Source organism: Abramis brama (assembly GCF_963993115.1).
Source record: "Abramis brama genome assembly, chromosome: 3".
Taxonomy (NCBI): Eukaryota; Metazoa; Chordata; class Actinopteri; order Cypriniformes; family Leuciscidae; genus Abramis; species Abramis brama.
Genome location: NC_139965.1, coordinates 57,691,705 through 57,711,742, shown reverse-complemented (window position 1 = coordinate 57,711,742; position 20,038 = coordinate 57,691,705). Strand labels below are relative to the sequence as shown.

General features: G+C 36.4%; 1 protein-coding gene across 1 annotated transcript in view; it reads right to left on the bottom strand.

Moving 5' to 3' along the window:
• Positions 1-18,186, bottom strand: part of pkd1l2a (polycystic kidney disease 1 like 2a) — a gene marked incomplete at its 5' end in the record, with an annotated part of 28,395 nt that extends 10,209 nt beyond the window's left edge. Inside the window, 23 exons of the mRNA XM_084107764.1 lie at positions 108-338; positions 635-825; positions 916-1,141; positions 1,230-1,361; positions 1,960-2,080; positions 2,190-2,314; positions 2,399-2,554; positions 2,644-2,781; positions 3,099-3,281; positions 5,430-5,575; positions 5,677-5,976; positions 6,893-7,025; positions 7,948-8,056; positions 8,158-8,338; positions 8,948-9,080; positions 9,787-9,902; positions 10,335-10,742; positions 11,190-11,416; positions 12,879-13,026; positions 14,147-14,257; positions 15,322-15,513; positions 16,336-16,494; positions 17,868-18,186. Of these exons, the coding sequence (XP_083963890.1) occupies positions 108-338; positions 635-825; positions 916-1,141; positions 1,230-1,361; positions 1,960-2,080; positions 2,190-2,314; positions 2,399-2,554; positions 2,644-2,781; positions 3,099-3,281; positions 5,430-5,575; positions 5,677-5,976; positions 6,893-7,025; positions 7,948-8,056; positions 8,158-8,338; positions 8,948-9,080; positions 9,787-9,902; positions 10,335-10,742; positions 11,190-11,416; positions 12,879-13,026; positions 14,147-14,257; positions 15,322-15,513; positions 16,336-16,494; positions 17,868-18,186 (4,185 nt within the window). The remainder of the gene's footprint in view (positions 1-107; positions 339-634; positions 826-915; positions 1,142-1,229; positions 1,362-1,959; positions 2,081-2,189; positions 2,315-2,398; positions 2,555-2,643; positions 2,782-3,098; positions 3,282-5,429; positions 5,576-5,676; positions 5,977-6,892; positions 7,026-7,947; positions 8,057-8,157; positions 8,339-8,947; positions 9,081-9,786; positions 9,903-10,334; positions 10,743-11,189; positions 11,417-12,878; positions 13,027-14,146; positions 14,258-15,321; positions 15,514-16,335; positions 16,495-17,867) is intronic.
• Between the last annotated feature and the right edge of the window lie 1,852 nt (positions 18,187-20,038).

The window sequence follows — 20,038 nt, the reverse complement described above, 5'->3', positions numbered from 1 at the left end:
AAATTGGCAGATTAACATTAAAGTTAAACAAAGAAGTTTTTCTTATTAATAGTATTGGGACTTATCTATACGTATCTCAAATTGGATCTTTAAGAAAACCAGCAAACCTTGACTGCATCCTGAATGTCCTTTCTTCGTGCCCACATCACAACCACCAGGTAAGCCAGGATAATGGCACCTACAAAACACACCACCACCGGGTTGTTGACGAAGGTGCCAAAGAGTTCAGCAGTGCGGGACACATCAACCACGTTGGGCATTACGAAGAAAGAGCTTCCAAAAAAGGTCAAATGGGTACATAGGCATTGAGTAACCAATCTTGTAGTACGAGGGCCAACCTGAAAAAAAAAAAAAAAAGTAAGGCTCTAACCATAAGGTCCTAAATTACATGCTTATTCAGTTTAGAGGGGTGTTCACACCAAGAGTGATTGCACCGACATACCAACTGGAAGTCACTTATTTCCAATGAATGTTGGCAATTTGCGATATCAGTGATTGTTGGCAATGCAATGTGGGCAGTGACTCAACAAAATAGAAAGACTTTATGAGATGAGAAGTGACACCTCAAAACCAACAATATAGCCATTTGGTGACGTCCAGCGATAAAATTAAAAGACATTTTTGTTCAGCTTACCCTACAGCCATCACCACTCCAATTGGCCTTCAACTCATCCCAATACAAACAGTGAGCAGCAATGGTTGTGATGAAAACTGAGGCATTTGTCGAATTCACCCCTGCACCAACAACAGGCCTCACTAGAAGATAGTAAACGCCTACTTCCACTGTCATCTCCATAGGGTTAAGCACCCATGTGTACCTGTCCTCTGCACCACAAAAAAAAAAAAAACAGAATAATTATCTTTTCCAAATATTATTTCATAAATTCTGTTGAATTGTTTATATTTGTTAATAACCTTCAGAGTTGCCCCCTTGAGGCAGTTGGATCCGAGCCTCATAATTTGTGTCATTAGGGTAGTCCTGAAAACCCAGGAGCAACTGCAGAGGGATCTCCTCTGAGGGGTCTAACTTGAAAACCAGAAATATATTGGGGGCAGTCACATTAATGACCACAGTGCTGAAGTTTCCTAGTTCCAGAAGAGTTTGGTTAACCTCTGCCATATCCGTCCTTGGTAGGAGAATCTAGAAAATGAAAAAGATAGATAAGGTCTGGATGTTTTATATTTACAGTAGCCAAGCTTTTGGACACTTGCTGACAATCTTCTTTTACCTCAATCTCCTCAGTGAGATTTGCCACTGTAATCACAGAGCCATTCGTTTTGGTAAGAGAAAGAGACCCCACTGATCCACTGATGCGGTCGCCCTCACACCATGAGAATGGATTTATTCCAAAACTTGTCATCTGTAACAGATTCAAGAATAAATTAACATTACAGAAATCTAATCTTTGAATCTTACCTCTTAGGGACATCTTAGTTTCAAGGTTGCCTGGAGGGGAAAGGTGTCCAAAGCACATCAACTAGTCACGGGGTACCTCAAGGGCCAGTGCTTGGACCTGTACTCTTCTCTATATACACTACATTACTGGGAACTTTTGTACAGGCACATGGTTTTTTCTACCACTGTTATCTCTGATTATTACAACCAGATAATCCCATCTCCAACTCAACTTATCGAAGAGGTTTCTTGTCTTTCCAGCCACTCCAACAGTTCAACAATAATTTCAACCAGATCTGCCAGAAACCTTTGGGTAATCTTTTATGACCAGTTGACATTCAAAAAACTCTTTGCAAAGACAGCACGGTCTTTGCACTGCACAACATTAGGTACATCAGTCCCTTCCTAACTGAGCATGCAGCACAACTCTTCATCCAGGCCCTTGTAACTTATAGACTAGACTATTAAAATGCTCTAATGGCTTTTGTTATTGCCTCCTTAGGATGAATCACATTTGTATAATCGCACTCTGTATAAAAGCATCTGCAATTCACACAACTCACCCGTACATCTACTGGTTCATCTGCAGACAAAACATCAGAGCCCAGAGATGGGAGCATAAAACTGGCAGAGCTGTTCTTCTGAATGTTAAAGGGCTGTTTCTGAAGACCATCTGGTGATAATCTGAAAGATCACAGCAGAATGATTTGTCTTATGGCTTAGGCTGCAATGTAAAGACCCCATAAAATTAACATTTGTGCCTATGTACAATTAATTTGCATTATTCTCTTACCTGTTGACATATAAACCAAAAACTGAAGTGCTCAGTATGGTGGGCGGCTGGTTAACCTTTTTCCCAGCCAACAAGGCACTCTGAACATTGTCCACAGTGTTTAGTAAATGACTGGAGATCTCACTCTGTAACAGAGGGGAATGAAAACAGTGTCAAGGATGATGGTTTTAAATCAGCACGTGAAGCAGAGCTCGGGTGTTGTGAAGTACCTGTTCAGAAGTATTGGAGGAAACTTTGAGGATGTTACTAACAGCGTCAATTATTGGTGTGGATGCTTTCAGTATATGTTCAGAGGACTCCTCACCAGAAAGCGTCAAAGAGACCAGGGACTTACTGAGGTTTGTCAGCAGAGAACTTGCCTGTAACTGTAGCCAGTATGGATAAGTTAGGAAAGAGGTATATTACTACTAAGGTATTACTACCATCTAAATCCATCCCGACTGTTTCAAAGTACCTGCGCAGTGCCTGTCAGTTCATGGCCTTGTGTGGTAAGGCCTGCAACCACATTAGCACTCATCTGCACCTCTGCTGGATTATTTGGGGAGATGGAGCTTGTGGCAACACTCAAACTCAGCAACATCTCTTGTCTCAGCTTTAGTCACAAGAGACATACTGTATTTGGTTATTCAGAATTACAACAGATTCAATTCAATTCACATTTATTTGTATAGCGCTTTTCACAATACACATCGTTTCAAAGCTGCTTTACAGAAAATGCATGAGTCCACATTACATTTTAGAGTGATCTGTTATCAGAGGTAACTGTTAAAAAGTTATGTATTTCAGATACAAAAATCACAGCTAAAAATTTATTAATTTAAACAATGTAATAATTAAAGGCAGAGGTGTAAAATAAACACTGGGAATATAAAAACAAATAACTGAATGTGTATATTCCCTATAGACTACCTCTTTTTTGAGACTGTCATGCTGTTCGTCAAGTGATGCATCATTCAGTCTGTCGGACACAGACTGGAACATCTGAGCCAGCGCTGGCCCAGTGAGTCGACCTTGTTGCTGCAGCTGAGACACCTGATTGGAAATCAGTGCCTGAAGATCTCCAACTGTGTGCTTAGTACTGGTGTCCTTAACCTGGAATATCATGCACAACAATTTCATTTCCACAATTCTGTCGTTATGTCTGTCTTGGCTGTCACTCTTTTCCTTTTATCTGTCTGACTAATTCTCACGTAATGGTCACATGGTCCCCATAAGCTAGTACTGACATTTGATTAACACGATAAATCATTATATTGGCTTTATACTGCATCCATTGATAGATTACACTCTGTTTAATTGTCAAGGTATGTGGCTGATATGAACATGACGAAGGAATAAACTAAATACTCTTTAATTCTAACTTCCAACACAAGAAACAGGAGAATAAAATGGAGAAACACAACCTCGTAACAAACAATACAGGACAAGGGACAGACTGAAACCGAGAGCTTAAATACATAAGGCAAACAAAGGAGTTAAGGATCTAATTAATAAGGGACAGGTGAATGAGATGAACCTGGGTCGAGCCTGGGAAAACTGGGTCGAAGGAAATTAGCAACTGAACATAATGAAAACTAAGACAAGACACAACCCTGACATTAATATGTAACGCAAAATAAAATAAAATATAAACATAAATTTTTTTTTGTGCAAATTTGCATGTTCCCATTCATCACTATTACATATTAATAATAATAAAAAAAGAACTGGTTGACCTAAATATTGCATTTATTGAATTTATTGGTTTACAATGTCATCGTTTACTTTCTATATAGTTTTTTATGATCAATGATTATTGTTCATTACTGATTTTTTTTTTCTTGAGACAAAATAGGCCAAGGCATATACTAAATGTACAAAATATGTTTTGAAAGGGAATTCAGTTAGTTTTTCATTTGTAATGTTTGATTTATTACAAGGCAAAACTGAATAACCTAACTACTAGAATTTACTCAGATATATAATCATATTATCAAGCATAAATAAGTATATAGATTCCAAACTTACTGTGTGTGACAGGGCTATATTAGGGTCAAGATTAGTAATGATAAAAAACTAAAACAAGCCATACATTTAGGATTGGTCATTTGTTATATTATCTGAATATTCATCCCTCTGTGCTGGTCCCTCACTGTGTAGTCGTTACAGATCTGGTATTTTGGGCCTGAAGTGGAAAAATATAATTTCTTGAAATTTGGCAGGGATTTATTACATGTTTGAGGGACTACTGGCAGAGTTATATGAGAATCAGAGATGGACAGTAACAAAGTACATTTACTTGAGTACTGTACTTAAGTAAACTTTTTGAGTATCTGTACTTTACTTGAGTATTATTTTTTCTGGAAACTTTTTACTTTAACTTCACTACATTTGAAAGATAAATATCGTACTTTTTACTCCACTACAATTCTGTCAAGGTCCTTGAGTAGAAAGTAACATCAGTCAGGGCATGATTTTGGTTGCAGGGGTTGCATTTTGGTTGGAAATGAAAGTCGGGTTGACGTCAGAACCCGACTGATGTTGGTTTCTGACGTCAACCCGATTTTCATTTTCAACCACAATACAACGTCTGTCCAACGTTGGAGATCAACGTCAATCTGACATTGGATTCTGACATAAACCTGATTTTCATTTTCAACGTTGGGTTTGGTCTTCTAAATGCGAATTTTGTCACTTTTTTGGAGCACCCTTGCTTATAGATAACAGTAAGGCTAACATATTCATATTAAAAGCCAAAAAACTTTAAATAGGGCAATATTTGAGGGAACAGCCATTTGGGTGTCCGAAACCATTGTGGACGTTATTGAGTGCACTTATTCAATCTCACATTCAATCCCACTACTGGAACTGTGTTCTAGAAATAAATTTGATATTGATATGAGGTTAGGTATGCAGGCATAGATTCAGAGGCATACGGTAGCCTACTTACATACAACAATGCAACAAAACAATGCATTGACATTTACTTTTTACTTTTGATACTTAAGTACTTTTAAAATCGAGTACTTCTGTACTTTTACTTAAGTAAAAATAGGTCTTTACAACTTTTACTTGTAACGGAGTAATATTTGACCAGTAGTATCTATACTTTCACTCAAGTAAGGAAGTTGTGTACTTCGTCCACCTCTGATGAGAATGAGCCATCTGTTTAATTAATTTAGCTGAATTGTAAGTGTTTTTTTTCTTTCTTTTACTTTCTTTTGAAAAGATGCTCATAAACAAATAAGCTCAACTACAAACCCAAGTGGTTACAGCAGTGTCAGCAGTAACACCCGCTGCGTTCCTAACAGTGATGTCCACTTCCAGACTGTAGTTGTTATGGACATTCCCTAGAGGGAGGTAAAGCGACTCCACGGTGGGCTCGGCGCCACAGTAAAAATAATTACCTGCAAAACAGGTCAAAGTACTAGGAGTTAACTTCTATATGCATAGGCTGATTTTACTTTTATCAGGAAGAACAAAATTTCACAAAAATCACATTTCTCACCACCGGCAGTTTTGAAGCAGAACACACAGGGCCTGGCTTTGCAGAAAGATGGATCTACAGAGCAGCTGATCTTAAAGGGAGAGAGAACATCACCCACGAGAGGGCTAATGATGCAGGACGGAGGACGCAAGACGACGGGAGGCGTTACAGGCTTGAGGGGTTCGTCGGTAGTATGAGAAGATTGAGACTCTGTAGTCGGCAAAGGCGAAAGGACTTCTGATGAGGAATCAGGATCAGTATCGGATGCACCAACAATGGGAACAGTGTATCTAGCAGATCCAGATAAGCTGTCTTTGATAGCTAAGAGAAAACACAGAATTGGCATTAATCAATTGGGGTCTCAAATTTCATCAATATTAGTCACACAAGTTAAACTTTATTTGGAAACACTTTATTTTAAAGTGTCCTTGTTACAAATATTACATGTACTTACTATAGCAATAACAGTAAATTATGCATTATTACATGCAATGAACACTAAATCAAACCCTAACCCTATTGTAAGTACATGTAGTTGATTAATATTACTCAGTACGTATAATTACGCTGTAACAAGGACACCTTAAAATAAAGTGTGACCAAATATTAATATGTCACACAAATAATTTGGAGTTAAACTTTATTTTAAGGTGTCATTATTACAGTGTAATTACACAAATAAGTACTGATAGTATTAATTAACAGAATTTACGTTATAGGGTTAGGGTTTGGTTTAGGATTAGTTACATGTAATTATGCATAATTTACTGTTTTTAGGGTTGCACTTTATTTTACAGTATGTGCATTTACATGTACTTACGAGTTTTCTTACCTAAGAAAGTACTGGTATATAAGGCAACTACATGGGTTAAGGTTGAGTTTAGGGGTAGATTTAGGGTTAGTGCCTAGTTATTACCCAGTTATTGCAATTACTATAATACGTACATAATATGCACATGGGGAACAGGACTGTAAAATAAAGTGCTACCGTTTTTTAATATATTTACATTAGTTACTGTGATAAAGTAAAACTGTGTGAACTTGAGGAGAACTGACTTTAAAATCACTATAACAGCATTTATGTAAAAGTAACCAAAAACGGCATGTGCAGGTGCTGCTTGTTTTGATATGTTGTTATCTGTGCATTGAAATTCATAATTTTTTAAGTGTGATTTCAGTCATTTTGGGGCCACTCCACAGAATAATGGGTACAATTTACAAGTAAAGCGACTCTTACCATAAACCACCACTGTGATATCCCGCTTTGCACTTTGAAGTACATCACTCTCGATGGTATACGAGCTGCTGCCCTCTGCCTGCTGTATCAATGGCTTTTTCACTGACTCTGAGTAACAGTGGCTTTGGAAAAGCTGGAAGAAAGTCATTTGTATTTTAATACACCATCCAAACACATTGTGTCATGTTTAAAAAGACTGATGTGGGTCACTTGTAAAAAAGAAGTGAGATTAAGTGTACTGATACTTTTTTTTTAAATTTTACAATTAGATATTTAAAAAAATATGCATGCAGATAATATTAATGGTAGCCTATATTTTAATTATAATATTAATTAAATAAAAGGTCTTTTAAAAAGAGTATGCTTTCATGACTCTTAACAATTAAGTGCACTTTGTAATAATGCCAAATTGAAAGTTTTACTTTAAATTACATTTTATTTTATTTTTTAAAATCTTTTGTCATGCTTTAGTGAAGTGTTTAGTGTTGGCTAACATGCTAAAGTACATGTTAAATAATTTTAATTGTAGGTTGTTAATTGATATTACATTTAAAGTTAATATATTTATTTTAAATGCAACTTTATCATTACAAATATGTAAGAACAAATACATTTAAAAACCAGTTTAAATAGAAACAACATTATAAATGCTTGTCAGTGCGTTCGGCAGTACACTTTCATCATATTTCAACGAAATATAGAAGTAATTAAGAAATTACATATAAAGATGTACTTAAGTGGGTTGAAAAAGCACTCTAAAGTTCAGTTAACTGCATTTGTTATACATTTAAAATATAATACATTTTCTAATAATTACGAATTAACATGCAATTAAGTGTGTTAAACACTACATTCAGTTCACACTTAAGTATATTCTTTTAAAGTATATTATTTTCGTAATAAGCACTTATTTTAAAAGCATGCTAAAGTATACTTAATTTTCATAAGGGATTGCATGCAAAACTGGATTGATTTTCATAAAGCACACTGAAAGATCACTCTAAAGCTACAGGTTTAATGACTGTCATGTCATAACACAAATTAAAAACACTTACACTAAAACTCTTAGACTTCTCGAAGTACCAAACTATTTTCTCACATCCTTCACACTGCACCTGTAGCTTCACACCATCGGCAACGTTCACTGGAGCGCAGTTGGAACAGCTAAAGAGACAGGACATAAAGTATAGACCGGTTTCAAAGTAGCACAAATGACAACAAATACATTTTGATCAAATTAATCCAATCGGTTACATTCTTCTTACGTAAGAGTGAGCTTCATATTTTCCCTTGGAATCACAGTGATGCATCTGGTTCCAGTTTGCCTGTGATTATGTGACGTGCCATGTACAGTATACACTGAGAAACTGTATACTGGTGGAAGACAAGCTTCGGATATCTCATAATCTCTAGTTCTCACTTCAGCCGGACAGGGGCAAGCGCCACCTACAGTACAAAGAAAAGGGAAAGAAAGCGTGAACGTGATTTCACCAAGTCCAACATGCTCTTTGTTGATCCTGGAACATCATTCCAATCAACCAATCAGATTTGAGGGAAAAGTTTACAGTTAATGTCAAGTTTAGGCTTAAAACCAGGGTTATGTGCTTCTACATCAGTGTTATTCACCATCATTTCCCTCTGATTTTTAGGGATAACTTATGAGCAGGGTTAGATTTAGGGATCTAGGACTACATTTTTGGACAGGAATGTTGTTCCAGGTCAGGATCAATAAAACACGTTGATCCAGGAACATGTTGCACTGCAAAATCACAGTGACCACCCCGATAATATCGGTTGTCCTAACAGACGTGACAAAAAGCATCTTTCTCCACTGATGGCTATTCAAAAGTATCCATGTTTTCAGACTAAACTGATTGCAAGCAACATATATTGCTAGTATTTCACAATAATATGGTCAATGTTTAATCATCGGCCAGTTTCTTTAGAAATCGTTTAGAAAACTGTCCAAGTAACTGCTATTGAGATTTCTTCAGTTATTATAGACATCCCTGGATCAAAACACAATATTTGTGATTGAGTTATAGTGGTACTTACTGCACGTCCAGAGAGCGTTGTCATCATTAAGTTTATTAACAGATAGCTTGACGCTGGTAGTGCCGATGACTGGGATCTCTGGATCTACAGTGATATGCAGATTAGCTCTGGGAATTCTCACATGCTCACCGATCTGTTGAAATTATAGAAGTGTAATGGATGTACTGCCTTTTTTACAGGAATGTTCTGGGTTCAGTAAAAGTAAAAGTATTGACAACATATATGGCATCCAGGAAATAATTTGAATACCATCAGTTTGTAAAAACCAACAAAAATGGGTAATAATTTAGTTTAGGGTCCAATTCTCACTATTAACTAGTTGCTAATTAGCATGCATATAGATACCTATGATACTGGCTGTTTATTAGTACTTATAAAGCACATATTAATGCCTTATTCTGCATGACCTTATTCTACATCCCTAATCCTAAACTTAACAACTACCTTACTAACTATTAATAAGCCGTAATTATGAGTTTATTGAGGCAAAAGTCGTAGTTAATAGTGAGAATTGGACCCTGAACTAAAGTGTGACACAACAATGTATGCACAATAATGCATTTACAGTGGAACTCTATAAGGCGCAAGTCATTGCACTGGAATAATGCTAAATTACACATTATTTCAAAATACAGCCAAATGATATAACCAAAATAGACTTGCATGCATTTTCTATACATTACATTGTTGTAAACACGATTTGTTTTTACAAACTAATGATGCTGAAATGATCTTCTGTGGTAATCAACAACATCTCACATAGAGCTCTTGAATTTGAGCTTAAGTATTGAATGCGTGTATGACGCGTGTGTTTATGTGTTTGACTCTGGATCACATACTGTGTCTCCATCCTGTTGGTTCACTGTTTCGTTGTGACAATAAACTGTTGTGTTTCCACCGTCCATTTCCATGCTTGAGAATGAATTCTCTGCTCGGACCACAACATTAAATGTGCCTAAATGATAGGATAGAGAAACAATCAGACTGAAGAACATGCAAAATACACGCTACATAGCCAAAAGTGTTAGGATCATTTGTTTCATTATAATGTATATTTAAATGTACAGTATGTCCAAATCCATTTTCATAATTTCAGTGGCGCGAAGACCTGGAGGGCAACTTAGCTTAATGTGTCACATTCATATTCTGTGCACATCTGCTTATGTGTCATCAATAAGATACTGAATTTGGTCTTTTAATAACAATATCTTAGTACATTAGCACAAACCTGGAAAAAGTAACGTATGGGTTAGAAGAGGAAAGCCTTGTTTTGCCCTTCAGGCTGGCTTTTCTATAAGGGTGTGACGTCACGTGAAAACTATAAATGTTTTGAAATGAAACATCCACTTTTGGCCATGCAAAGTACATGTCAATCAAATGGAAGCACCTTGTATTGTGTTTGAGACGTGGAAAAGCTGTGGACCTCCATGCAGCATCTCATGCATCTCAGAGAAGGTGTGATTGGCTCCAGACAGCATGAAATGCAGTTGCACCGGAGCTCCCCGAGCCAGAGTCACATTGACCTGGAGGACACGCACCGGACACTGCTCGTGCTCGAGCTCCACGACTGCTATGAGGCCTTCCACCGGCTCCAGCAAGCACAGATCCAGGACGGTGGAGACATCTTTCGGTGTCACCCCGTTGACAGCCACAATAGTAAGCTGGTGGCAGCCTGGCCCGAGCTTCTGCTGTACCTCTGGAGATACAGGGATGTCATGGGGAACGATCCCTCTGATAGCAGATGCGGACACCAGCTCTGTATCTCCATGCTGAATTTTGTAGGTTATATTTGTTCCTAATGGAGGTAAAGATTCATTTAGATTTTGTCCGTTTTTAACACTTATATAATGTCCTTTGAATCACTACACATGTTTTTGTCATCTAGTGGTTGAAAATGAATGTAAGTAAATGGATAATAAGACTTAAAAATATTGCAACAATTGCAAGAAATAATGTAAGTATATCTTTTTATAAAGATATAAACGTAAAAAAATTAAGTCAGAATTGCGAGATTTAAATGTATACAAATAAAGTCAGAATTGCGAGATATAAACTTACAAAAATAAAGTCAGAATTGCGAGATTTAAACTTGCAATTGCAAGAAAAAAAGTCAGAAATGTGAAATAAAAAGTCGCAATTACCTTTTTATTTTATTTTTATGCCATGGTGGAAACAAGCTTCTATAAAATTGTATTCCTTTTCATCAGAAAATAATTGAATAATAATAACATTTATTTTTTACCTGCGTCTAACTCCACTTGGATTTTCAGAGGGTTATTATAAAGTGCTTTGCAGTTGGTATAGTCTGTGGATTGATTCATGCTGTGGCACTTTATAGTCCCAAACTCTCCAAGTGGTTCCTGGATAGTGATGATTTTGTGGGCTGTCACATGCCATTCACTGGTGCTGCACTCCACTCCGACAGTGAATACTCCAGCGCGACTGTACTTATGGACCACATTCTCCATCCTAAAGAGTTCTCACAGTCAAGCATTAGTCAGTCAAAGTTCCCTTGTGATAAAGAAGTGTGCTTAATTGTATTGTGTAGGCTACTTCAAATCTTGAAGGCATATTTTACACTTGAAAGTATAAAAAAAACTATGCTACACTAGATAATATAATATTAATGAAATAAAAGACCTCTGAAGTACACTCAAAAAGAAAGGAAATTTCCATGTTTCGTAACACACTTAAGTACACTTTAAAAAAAAAAACTTTTTTCATTATATTTGAATAATCTTTTGTCATGCTTTAGTGAAGTACTTATTCTGATGTGTTGAACATACTAAAGCACTTATCATTTTAACTGTAGTGTTATTTGATAAGTTAATATATTTTAAATGTTAATTACAACATCATCATTACAAATGTTTAATTACAAACATGACATGCATGCATGCCTTTAAGTCTAATTTAGTTTACCATAAATGCTTGTTAGTAATACTCTATAACAATATTCCGAAGACAATAGATATAATTATAAAATAATATATAAAGATTGTGCTGAATGTACACTTGTAGTTTACTTGAAAGTATAAAAAAACTATGCTATACTAGATAATATAATATTAATGAAATAAAAGACCTCTTAAGTGCACTTAAAGAAAGTACATTTTCATGACACTTTTCTTTTAACACTTTTTTCATTATATTTGAATAATCTTTTGTCATGCTTTAGTGAAGTATACTTATTTTGATGTGTTGGACATACTAAAGCACATGTTAGTTATAACATGATTATAATTTTAACAGTAGTATGTTATTTGATAAGTTAATATATTTTAAATTTGCATCATTATTACAAATGTTTAATTACAACATGCATGTTTCAACAGAGATGTCATTAAAAGTCTAATTTAGTTTACCATAAATGCTTGTTAGTAATACTCTATAACAATATTCCGAAGAGAATAGATATAATTATACAATTATATATAAAGATATCCTACATAAGTGGGTCCAAAAAGCATTCTTACACTTAAAAATAAAGGTTCTTTATCTGCATTGATGGTTCCATGAAGAACCTTTTACATCCATGGAACCTTTCCATTCCACAAAAGGATTCTTTAGATTATTAAAATGTTCTTCACACTAAGAAAGAAAATGGTTCTATTAAGAACTTTTCACTGAAAGGTTCTTTGGAGAGACAAAAACGGTTATTTTATGGAATTGCTGCCAAAACACCATTTTGGAACCTTTATTTTTGACAGAGTAAGTCTAACTAATTGCATAATTTCAACTATAATACATTTTCATTTCATTCAGTCCTGTACATTCTTTTAAAATATATTATTTCCGTAATAAGTAATCTTTTTAAAAGTATGCTTAAGTGTATTTCTTTTTCACAAGGGTTAACATATATAATGAAATGCTATTTTAATAACTCAGTGCTATTATGTTGCATCATGCCATGCAGAAGGGCAACACTCACTCCTCTGGACTGTAATTATCAATGATGTGTCCATCTCCAGCACTCAAAGTGCACGTGAGGTTGCCTTGAAATGGATGCAGCAACCACTTCACTGTGATGGTAATGTTGTCAAAGACAGCAGCCAGTTTGCTCATCAGCAGATGTAGAGCTGATAACAAGAAGCACAATGTCTTAATATCATCCCAAAGTCTAGATGTCAGTATTATTCAAATTTGGGAATAAAACAAAAATCATAAAAAAGTTCAAGATTAGAGTAGATGTTAAGACATTCTTCAATGGGGAATTATTTAAACATGGTCAACTTTTGATTTGTAAAAGTCTCAGGACAGTTTTTTGTCTCAAAGGTTCAGTACACTTTGTAACTCTAACTGCATGTATTTTGTGGAAGAACATTGTTTTGGTTGTGCTTCGGCTCTGTGTGACTGTGCGGACGAATATGACCGTTCGTTCATAATAGATAATGCTTTGCATTGACCTCTGTCTGAGAGCTACATATGGACATTTATCTGTTCAATAAAATACCCTACTAACCTGTCGAGTGTAAAAACACCATCACCTCCGTGTCGCTTTTCAACATTTCAAATCTCTCAGTTCTCGACATCCCTGAAAAGCCAAGCCTATGTTGATTCTTGTTTTATTACGAGCTCTGTCGCGTTCTCTTTTCTCTCCTCTGTTCGCCGTTTGTTTAAAAAGGGTGATTTCCCGGAGGTTGGAGATTTAGCGGCTCCATGTCAACATTTCTCAACAACTAACCTAAGCCACTTCCACACCAGACACACATCAAAGTGTCAACTTTTCTCAATTTACGGATATGACAAGACACGAGTGACGTACTGTATGTCCACAATTTCCCATGAAAACCATCCCGACAGGTCTAAGATATAAACACTTATAATAGGCTCATCGTAGCGAATCAGAGAAAGACAAAAACATGTTTTGGAAGAAGGATTGATGATGAATTGACTTAAATGTAGTTAATTTTGAACCAAAAAAAGTTACATAGTGTACCTTTAAGTATTGCTTGTGTAACTGAAATGTTCTTTCGACCGACATGTCTAAATAAATGGAGGATTGTGCAACAGATAAGATGACAGAATCCATGCAAAAAGTCACGTACCGGGGTAATAAACAAAGTGTCTAAAGGCCACAGTGAGCATTAGATATGCACCATATTATCAACATCAGATATGATGCTTTTTATGTAAGGAAACTGTAACATTGAGATTTCATTTGACGTTACACCATTTGTAGGAGAAAAGAGTTCTGACCATCTTTGCAGTGATATTCCACTGATAAGTAGCTTCCCAGCGCAGGGCACGGCTCTCCAAAAGATGATATATCGGCAGCAGCCTGACACACCTGCAGCCCGTGGCAGTGCTCTTCACAGAAAACAAGAAACAGAACAGTTTACAGTCAGTGTGCAAATAATCGCGAACATTAATCACTACATGCTGCTGAATACACAATTGTACATACTCAAATAAACCATTGTGTGAATACCTCTGTAAATATTGAATCCGTGCGTACAGATGGGGATAATTTCCTTTTTAAGGCTAAGAAGCATGTAATCTGATAGTTGTCGAGTGCTTTTGTAAATGATAAAGAAGCTTTTTGCGCTATATTGCCCTTCATGGTTTCAGTCACAAAAAAAGAAAGTCCATATGTTCCCCACTAATAATAAACTGTATAGGTTAGGGAGTGGTTGCATGAAACACTTTTGCAAATATATGATAAATCTTAAGTTACAAAGCCTGAAATCATAAAATGTACTTTATTGTTTATGGCACTTTCCATTAATACAGTAAGGTAAAAAAAAAAACTCTTAACAAATTGTTAGGAAGATATTTTGCTATTGATTGTAAACCTTGGGAGGTCAAACAAAATATTATATGAGCTGCTGAAATTTCCAACTTTTTATATGGCGTTTTGAATTTTCACAAACATGTTGCCAAATTTTGGGTAGCACTTTATTTTACAGTCCTGTCCCCATGTACATACTATGTACTCATTATAGTAATTGCAATAACTGGGTTATAACTAGATACTAACCCTGAATTACCCATAAACCTCACCTTAACCCATGTAGTTGCCTTATATTACCAGTACTTTCTTACACTTTAAGTACACGTCAGTGCACGTACTGCAAAATATAGTGGGACGTGTAAATACAGTTTAAAACTCTGATATGAGTGTTTTTTAGGAATAAACAGTAAATAAAAATACAACTCAAAAAGACCAAACTTAATAAATTCATTGAGATCAATGGATATGTGAAGGGATAACAGTTAACAGATAACACATGTAAGTGTGTAGTTTGGGTAACAGAGTTGAATGGTTGATCTTAATGGATGCAGTAAGGAACAGTTTGAATTCATGGGACACCTAAGTGTAACCTATTCATGGAAAGTGTCATATAATAGTGGGAGAGTTGCAGTGGATGTACCTGAGACAGTATCTACTATATCGATCCAGCTGCACTCGTCCTGCTGTGGAGGAGCGTGTGAGGGAGCGTGGCTGGACCTGCAGTAATGCACCGTCTTCCTGCCGTAGAAGCTGTCATCAATCTCTATCACTTGACCAGAGCCACAATGAAGCGTAGCGTTGTGGTCCGCGCAGGCTAAAGAGCGCTCAGACTCTAAAAAAACATTGACTGATTACTAACTCACGCTCAAAACAAATCAAAAAGGAAAGTTAAGGAGGAACATATTGGGTTACACTATATTTTGATGGTCCACTTTAGACATTCTACTAGCTATGAGTAGCTTTGCAACTACATGTCAGATACATTTACATTTAGTCATTTAGCAGACGCTTTTGTCCAAAGCAACTTACAATTTAGGACTAAATTAAGCGAGTCATCGTGAAGAGGCAAAAACAACGCAAGAAGAGCTCAAAATACAAAGTTCAGGCATTGCTCAGAGTAGCATAAGCCCGATAAGGGAGGATTAAAGGAAAAGGAAAGATTTTTTTTTTTTTTAATGAGGTTAAGTGCTCAAGGAAGAGATGAGTTTTCAGTTGTCTTATGAATGTTGTCAGGGATTCTGCATCCCGGATGAGGGTGGGGAGATCATTCCACCAGCTTGGAATTGTGAATGAGAATGTTCTGGAAAGTGATTTTGTGGTTCTCTGTGATGGAACCACGAGCCGTCGCTCGTTGACCGATCGTAGGCGTAGATTACTCATTAGAATATAAGTAGGCTGTAATAGACTGTTAGGTAAAGGGTTCGGGTTAGTATAATAAGTTGACATGTAGTTGCAAAGTTACTTGTAGTCAGTAGCATGTCTGTTGGGGAGCATCAAAATAAAGTGTTATCAGATATTAAGCAGACAGTTTACTAACACTAATGAGAGTTAGCTGACATGTAGTTGCAAAGTTACTTGTATAGAAGAGTGTCTAAAGTGGACCATCAAAATAAAGTGAAAATACCAAATATTTTCATATAAAAAAGAGACCAACCAAACTCGCAGATGAAGTAGAGCTCCTGGCTGCAGTTACTGGTGGTCTCCCACTGAAATCCAGAATTTCTTCTGATGGAGCCACAGGATGCGTTCAGTGAGGGCTCCCGGAGCCAGTTGGAATAACTAACATCCGAGCCATCCAACCAGGACAAGGGACCTGAGAACAAAAAGTAACTAAATAAAACAACAACAAACAGTTATGCCCTACATCTATCCCTCACAGCCTTGCTTTCATCCATGTTAAATTCAATATGGTGTCTAACATGACTAAGGTCTATGCCTTCCTCACTATATGAACCGAATTCAAACACTTCTCACAAACCGTATTATTGCTAAAGACCAATAATTGATTTAGTGTCAGAAATCAGATAAGATGATCCAAATTTGTTTTGAGCAAGTCTGTGTTAAGGACGTGTTAAGAGATATTTGACTTGAATTTGAATTTTACAATAAAAAAATCTGATAGCAAAATGATAGCAACCCTGTTAATACAAATATGTATCCTTTTTGCCGAAAACAAATACCTAACCTAACCTATCTAACCTAACTAAGTGCTGGATATAAACAGCGCAACAAAAAACTGTACTCCCTTTTCCTTCATGCCTACAATAGCCATCCATAGAAACGGAGACAGATCTAGCACAAAAGGGGACATGGCAATAAAAAATGTGTCTTTGTAGAGCCAGAGATTGGTGTCAAGCCACAGACCCATTAACAACCTGCTGCTGTGTAGAGATAACCCGAGTCAGCTGGCAGTAATGCTGGAGATGTTACAGTGTGGGTGCATGATTGAAAAATAGTTGATCTGTATGTGAAACGCAGCTGACAAGAGAGATAAGACATTTTAACAGTCTGTGTCTTGTTGGCTTATTCAAAGCATCACTGACAAGTAGGGTCCAAATATATATTTATTTGCCAAATATTTTAGTAATCATCAATTAGGTATCAAAATCAATAAATTAAGTATCATACAAAAGCTTGAACACTCAAAATTAGTCCTGTGAAAAACGTTTTAAAATTGGACATTTCGTTGCCATAAGTGTAGTTCAGTTCAAACCCTTTAAGTGGGCTCACTTTGGGTGATATGAACTTCAAATTTGGAAAACAACTTGGTTAGACATATGGCTTTGATTTTCTAGCAATTTTAGAGTCCAAATTTATTTGTAAAATATGTATTTTGTATAACATTTTTAATGTTTAGTTCAATACATTTGCTTTACAGTAAATATAAACTTCTATAAGTTTTCTACACATTCATTTTGTGAAGCCTCTTTCACTTCTGCAATAAAGAAGTCTTCTTTTTAAAGAGACCAGCCTTAGGTCTGTATTCGAAAGCATTCATGAATTACAACCATTTAAATTCACACAAAAGGGGGTAACAGTTAAAAAGTTAAGGTGCAGCTTCTAATTAATAGTCCATATATTTATATTTTATTTATTTAGTCACAAGAGCCTAGATATATTTTCAAAGCTTTTTTAAAAGACAACATATGTCTTGAGAAGAATATCAAGGAAACTTTCGAAATATACCTTCAGTGTCAGCAGAGTCCAGAGTGAGGTTGGTGGAAGCTGGTGCGAGTCCGATCCACCAGTCCTGCTCCGCCTGAAGGTGTTTTTGGAGGAACTGTTGGGTTTCATCAATCTGGATGAAGGCCAGGTGCCCACCGCCTCGCTCACACCAAGCCTGAGCGCTGAGGAAACTGCGCTGGAGAGCCACAAACTCATAGCAGGATTTCTCAAAGGCCTGCTGGTGCTCTGGACAGGAGAGAACCTCCTCATCGTCACTCCAGATCGAGATGACATGAAAACTCACTATTAGAAACAGAGTGTAGAGAGTGTGATTATCCATCTTCATCCTTCACCCTGTACATGAACAGAAGCGGCATGATCCCGGTGTATTTAAAGGCCACTGACGTCCGCCCCCAAAATGAGAGTCTGATGCTACCAATAGACTTGTTCACAACAATGGTTTGACTGCTAGACGGCTGGCCTTTGTGATGTGCTCTTAGATGCATTAACACAATAAGGCCCCTGTGTAAATAACACTACAGAACCATTGATGTCTACATCCACAGCCTGGGCAGAGGGAGATAAGACAAGTGTTGAATCCAAAAACAAAGCTGGCATCTGATGACCAATTACAAAAATCTTTAATACAGTTTAAATCTAAATCGCCTTGTTGTTTCTACTGTCCATTCCATAAAAATCCAACAGTAAATACAATTAATTACATTTTTTGAGGAAAATTTGAGAGAAAAGCGTATTTCTATGTTGCATACAGTTAAAAGGGCCCATCCCCAAGTTTCTGTGATATTCTGGTTACTATAGATGGTTCAGGTCCATCCTTCATTGTATTAGATATTTCCAGCTGTTTTATTGTCCGCCAGGCAAAAACAATTAAACATCTGACCACTTAGAAAAACAACGGAAGTAAATGATAAAATACTCATTTTGAAAACTAATTAAAAAATGTAAATGTTTATCCACAAAATGATTACCTTGTAAAAAATGGCGATTAAACAGATTTACAGCACAAACAATACACAATTTGTAACATAAGAATTAATGTTAGTTATTTTTTAAAACTTTATAAAATTATAAGCTTCACATTTCTACTTTTTAATTCTCCAATAACTGACCCCATTCACTTCTATCATAGGTGCCTCACTGTTCTATCTTAAAGACAGGTAAAAAAAAAAAAAAAAATGTGTGTGCCAATCAACATTTTACCAGAAATAGAAATAAATACTTTGTCCTCCATTCAGTATGCTCTTAATGTTCAGTATGCTCCTGACGTTCAGTGTGCTTCTGATGTTCAGTATTCACTGGATTTCTGACCCCTGGACTATACACCTCTGCTCCTGATGTTCAGTATGCACCTGATGTTCAGTATGATCCTGAGGTTTTATGGCAGTGAAGTGATGCTGGTAGGTCACGTGACAGTAACAACATGGTGGATGCAGTACGTCCAAATTTTATTTATACTACCATATTCATACTATATAGAGAACATACTTTTTTAACAGTCACAAAGTAAATTCCAATTCAAATGTAGTACCTACTCAGTATGCGATTTCAGACACACTGTCAGTCTCTCTAAACTCCTCCTTTTCGCAAGCCTACTCTGCTCTGATTGGTCAGACGGCCCAGTCTGTTGTGATTGGTCTATTGCTTACAGCAAGTGTCGAAAATGAACCGCCAATAACCATATCTGAATTTCAGCTCCAGAGGCTTCCTCTGCATTGGTTACTTTGTATCAATTCCAGCGTGGGTCCGCATCCTTTTGAAGTGCATGCAAAGTGAATTTGCAGCGCTGAAAACAGCATCTATTCTTGACATGTCAACAACACAAACCAAGGCACAACTGCACAACCACAACTGTTTGAGGGCAGGTCGGATTAGACGTTGTAGAACATAGGCTTGCATTATGTAAATTTGTTACATTGTTACGCAGATACGTAACAAGAAGTGAGACTGGAATTGATGTCGACTCATTTCGGCAGTTCAGAATCGATTCTTTATTTTAGGAGAAAATTACTTTATTTGTCGTGCAACTTTGATCTTTAATACTTTGCAGACCTTTTAGATTTACAAACAACTAGCTATATTACACACTGCACAAACGTTTATATTTGAAAAAGCATAATAGGGGCACTTTAATATATCATGCAATTAAAAAATCATAACCAACAACTGACAAT